General features: G+C 29.5%; 1 protein-coding gene across 1 annotated transcript in view; it reads right to left on the bottom strand.

Annotated features, from left to right (window-relative positions):
• LOC119578484 overlaps positions 1-2,500 on the bottom strand; it is a 27,530-nt gene that overhangs the window by 23,555 nt on the left and 1,475 nt on the right. The window contains exon 2 of the mRNA XM_037926060.1: positions 2,296-2,460. Coding sequence (XP_037781988.1) covers positions 2,296-2,460 — 165 coding nt within the window. The remainder of the gene's footprint in view (positions 1-2,295; positions 2,461-2,500) is intronic.

Below are 2,500 nucleotides of genomic sequence, written 5' to 3'. Positions count from 1 at the left end.
GACTAGGTTTCAGGTCTCTTCTAGCATGGCTTCACTGTAGTACGTAACTAGATCTTACAGCCAAGCACCAGGGGAGGCTGGACAGGAAATGCCACATCTAATGATATCAAGCGGAACTTCCTACTTTGATCGTGTAACGCCCGAGCGAATATTAATTTTACGAAACTTCGCCTTCGCTTTCATCCAGCCCTTTACTTTGTCGGTTTCTAAGGATCAGAGGATATTGCAAAGCGGATTTATGCAGTGTGTGTAATGATACTGTACTCCGTGTGTATGTGAAAGTCATTCTACACCGCCTATTCAGCCCCTTGACATTGGTGTTATTATCCGTAATGATAATAATGCTAATAATGTCCTTGATGATAATATCCTTATTGATAATGATACATATAACAATGTTAATCATAGTATTATTGTTAATAATAATGATAATGATAATACCTATAATATTAATGTTCATAATGATAATGATAATAATGATAACAATTATTATTATTATCACTATTAATATCATTATCATTATCATTATTATAATTATAATCATTGTTATTATTTTATTGTTATTGCTATCATTATTATTATCATTACTATTATCATTATCATCATCATTGCTATTATTATCATTATTGTTAATATAATTATCCTCATTTTTATTATTACATTATAATTATCATTATCATCATCATCATCATAATCCTTAAAATAACAGTGATAATAATAACGATAATGATAATGATAATGTCAGTAATAACAATTATGATAACAATAATTATAATGATAATAATAATAATGTAATAAAATAATATTAAACAATAATATTAATAACAACGATAATAAAGAAAAAAAAATAATAGTAACAATGTAGTAATAATGATAATAATGATAATAGTTATCATTATTATTATAATATTATTATGATTATTATTATTATTATTATTATCATTATTATTATTATTATCATTATTATTATTACTATATTATCATTATTATATTATTTTCGTATTATAGTCATTGTCATTACAACTATTACTACTATTGCGACTTTTACTGTACTATCATTATCATCATTATCATTACTATTATCAATATAATAATTATCATTATTATTATTACTTTTATTATTATTATTATTATTATTATTATTATTATTATTATTATTATTATTTTTATCACTATTATTGTTATTATCATCAACAGTTTTATCATTTATATTAGCAGTAGTTATTATTGATAGTAAGTAGTCTCTGTGACTTGTAATCTTCAATAGAATGCACTGTTTGCCCTATTACGACTGGGTAATAAAGAATTCAAAATAGTAATAATTTCGTACTGTTTTTAATCTCGCTACATCATTATTATTATTTTCAATGTTCATAAAGTAAATAATTTCGTACTGTTTTTAATCTCGCTACATCATTATTATTATTTTCAATGTTCATAAAGTAACAATCTCACATATACGTGTCTGTGAGATGACACTGGATCGTGACCTTCAGCTGGACACTGTCAACGTCGAGAATAAGAAATCCACTTTAAACTCATCCACGCGTTGAGCCACGGCCATTAAGCACGGCGTCAAGAGCGTGCCGTTGTTAAGTAGCGTCCTGCCTACACATTAGACCGGGTCTATACGGATGAGAAAAAATAAGAAAGAATGTTTTTATATTATGTTAGGAGTGGTAAAACGCAGCTAACAGATATCGGTAAACCCCTAGATTACATTTGTGATTGTGTAACACCTCAAGAAAATTGTAACAATTATTACATATTATATATTTAGAGGCCATTAATTAAGTGTAAGTCTGACATTGGATAAACAGAGATATGGTCGCATTTTCTTATTTCATTTGTCTGATGAATGTTCCGTATTTGGGAGTTGGTGAAAGATAGTTATTCCATCAGTCTTGAAATACTTGTGTCGTGTGGTCTTCAGAGTAACATAAATACAGCAGGTAATATCAAGGTGATAATCTCCGTTGCACTCTCCGCCCCCTCCCGCACTCCAGCCTCGCCCTGAGTGTCTTTGCATAGTGTCGTCAGCAGCGAAGTCTTGAAAACCTTTTTGAGCCTAGGTCAGCTGCATTTAAAATAAAATTGATTTTTTCCTTTGTTATTAATTTTTTGGGGATATGAGTTCATGTTTTGATAACTGTTTTACAGTTGATTTTTGATATTTTTATTCATTTATATTTTCTATTCTCGTGTACCATTTGTTTAACACTTATGTAGGAGGGATGTATCCCCCTTCCATATTTTTTGTTTATTACTGTTTTTTTTTCATGCTCCATTTTGCACCCATGCTGAATTGCAAGACTAAAGAGAACGATCGCCGCCTGTAATTCCACCGTTCTTGTAGTCGCTGCAATCGCATTTGATCGTACTTGTAAGCGCCGTAATAGTATCCACATTTCCTGTAACTAAACTCCTTCCCAATGTATTTTGCTCTGTATTCAAATATCACTGTAAATTCCAACTATAGTTAGAGTGTAACCATAGTCTT

Source organism: Penaeus monodon, chromosome 11 (genome assembly GCF_015228065.2).
Source record: "Penaeus monodon isolate SGIC_2016 chromosome 11, NSTDA_Pmon_1, whole genome shotgun sequence".
Taxonomy (NCBI): domain Eukaryota; kingdom Metazoa; phylum Arthropoda; class Malacostraca; order Decapoda; family Penaeidae; genus Penaeus; species Penaeus monodon.
The sequence above is the reverse complement of the archived record's forward strand: the minus strand, read 5'-3'. Positions and strand labels throughout refer to the sequence as shown.